This window comes from Nicotiana sylvestris, chromosome 8 (assembly GCF_000393655.2).
Source record: "Nicotiana sylvestris chromosome 8, ASM39365v2, whole genome shotgun sequence".
NCBI lineage: Eukaryota > Viridiplantae > Streptophyta > Magnoliopsida > Solanales > Solanaceae > Nicotiana > Nicotiana sylvestris.
In genome coordinates, this window is record NC_091064.1 from 112148591 (window position 1) to 112150489 (window position 1899).

The 1899-nt window shown below is 41.0% G+C and overlaps 1 protein-coding gene across 1 annotated transcript; it reads left to right on the forward strand.

The window, feature by feature from the left end:
• The first annotated feature begins 215 nt into the window (after nucleotides 1-215).
• Nucleotides 216-993, forward strand: LOC104235397 (uncharacterized). Its single transcript, XM_070154361.1, has 3 exons — nucleotides 216-289; nucleotides 457-839; nucleotides 968-993. Exons 1-3 carry the CDS (start codon nucleotides 216-218, stop codon nucleotides 991-993), a joined length of 483 nt encoding a protein of 160 aa, XP_070010462.1.
• Nucleotides 994-1899: the final 906 nt, after the last annotated feature.

Consider the following 1899-nt stretch of genomic DNA (forward strand, 5'->3'; position numbering starts at 1 on the left):
TACGTAATTTCTGGGGAGTTGTGTAGCGTGAGTTAGGTATACAGGTTGAGTTGAGTACAACATTTCACCCCTAGACGGACGGGTAGTCCGAGCGCACCATTTAGATATTAGAGGATATGATTTGTGCCTATGTTATGAATTTTGAGGGTTCTTGGGATCAGTACTTACCGCTTGCTGAGTTCGCCTACAATAACAACTACAAATCGAGTATTTAGATGGCTCCTTATGAGGCCCTGTATGGCAGGCAATGTCGTTCTCCAGTTGGTTGGTTTGAGCCGGGAGAGGCGAGGTTCTTGGGCACAGATTTGGTTCGAGATGCCTTGGAGAAAGTCATGTTGATTCAGGATCGGCTTCGTACAGCCTAGTCTAGACAGAAGAGTTATGCTGATCGGAAGGTTAGTGATGTAGCATTTATGGTTGGAAAGCCGTTTTTGCTCCGGGTTTCACCCATGAAAGGTGTGATGAGGTATGGGAAGAAGGGCAGTTGAGCCCTAGGTATATCGGTCCTTTTGAGATCCTTGAGAGAGTTGGTGGGGTGTCCTATAAGCTTGCATTGCCACCCAGCTTATCGGCAGTTCATTCGGTGTTCCATGTTTCTCTGCTCCAGAAGTATTATGGTGATCCATCTCATGTTATAGACTTCAGCTCAGTACAATTGGACAAGGATTTGACTTATATTGAGGAACCGGTAGCTATCTTGGACAGACATGTCCAGAAGTTGAGATCAAAGAATATTGTTTCAAAGAAGGTTCAATGGAGGGGTCATCCGGTTGAAGAGGCGACCTGGGAGATCGAGCATGACATGCAGAGTCATTATCCTCATCTATTTAACACTTCAGGTATGTCTCTATGCACGTATGAGGACAAACATTTATTTTAAGAGGGGGAGAATTTAACGGCCTGACCAGTCGTTTTGTGTAATTGCGCTTTGTTTCCCCTTTTTAAGCTTCACATATATGTAATTTAGGTTTAATAACTTACGAGGTTGATTAGTTTTGTTTCGCAAGGATTTTGGATTGATTTAGACTTTTTGGCTCTTGGCTTAGAAGCCTAAGTTGATTATGTTGACCGATATTTGACTTTTGTAAAAATGACCTTGTAACGATGTTTTGATGGCTCAGACAGCTTCGTATCGTAGTTTTGGACTTGGGAATATGCCTGGATTCGAATTCGGAAGTCCGTAAGTTGATTTGTGTTATTTTGCTGAAATATTGGCAATTTAAGGTTTAGAAGTTTGACCTTAGGTTGACTTTGGGCTATCAGGTTCGAAATTTGGTTTTGGGACTCGGAATAGGTCTGTTATGCTATTTTGAACTTGTCTACAAAATTTGGTATCAATTGGAATTGATTTGATAGGATTCGGGTGCTTGGTTGTAATTCTAGAAGTTTTTGAAGTTTACTTTGAAATTCATACATTTTGGTGTCCGGTTCATAGTTCAAGATATTATTTTTATGTTATGATCATGCGAGCAAGTTCTTATGGTATTTTTAGACTTGTGTGGATATTTGATTTGAAGCCTCGCGGGCTTGGATGAGTTTTGGACATGTAGCATATTGGTTTGAACTGAAAATGGAACTACTGGTGTGCTAATGCCTTTGGTGTCGCATTTGCGACCTTAGCAGAGGGATCACAGGTCTTGCAATTGCGAATCCCATGTCGCAATTGTGACTTCCTACATAAGCTATCAGTACCGTATTTGCGAGATTTCCTTCACAATTGCGAGGGTTCTCAATTGCAAACCCCGTGTCGCAATTGCGGCACCTACAACTGCATATCATTAAATATTTTAAAAACCTAGGCTCGGTAGAAGGCAATTTGGAGAGGGGATTTTCATCTACAAACATTAGGTAAGTGATTCTAATCAATTTCAAACTACATTTCACGATTTTATCTTAGAT

Excerpts from the sequence above, each read along its gene's own strand:
- LOC104235397 (XM_070154361.1), top strand. The coding sequence starts at position 216 with ATGGCTCCTTATGAGGCCCTGTATGGCAGGCAATGTCGTTCTCCAGTT. Across the intron at positions 290-456 it reads TTTGAGCCGGGAGAGGCGAG|GTGTGATGAGGTATGGGAAG; the intron begins GTTCTTGGGCAC and ends CACCCATGAAAG. Across the intron at positions 840-967 it reads TCATCTATTTAACACTTCAG|GTTTAATAACTTACGAGGTT; the intron begins GTATGTCTCTAT and ends TATGTAATTTAG.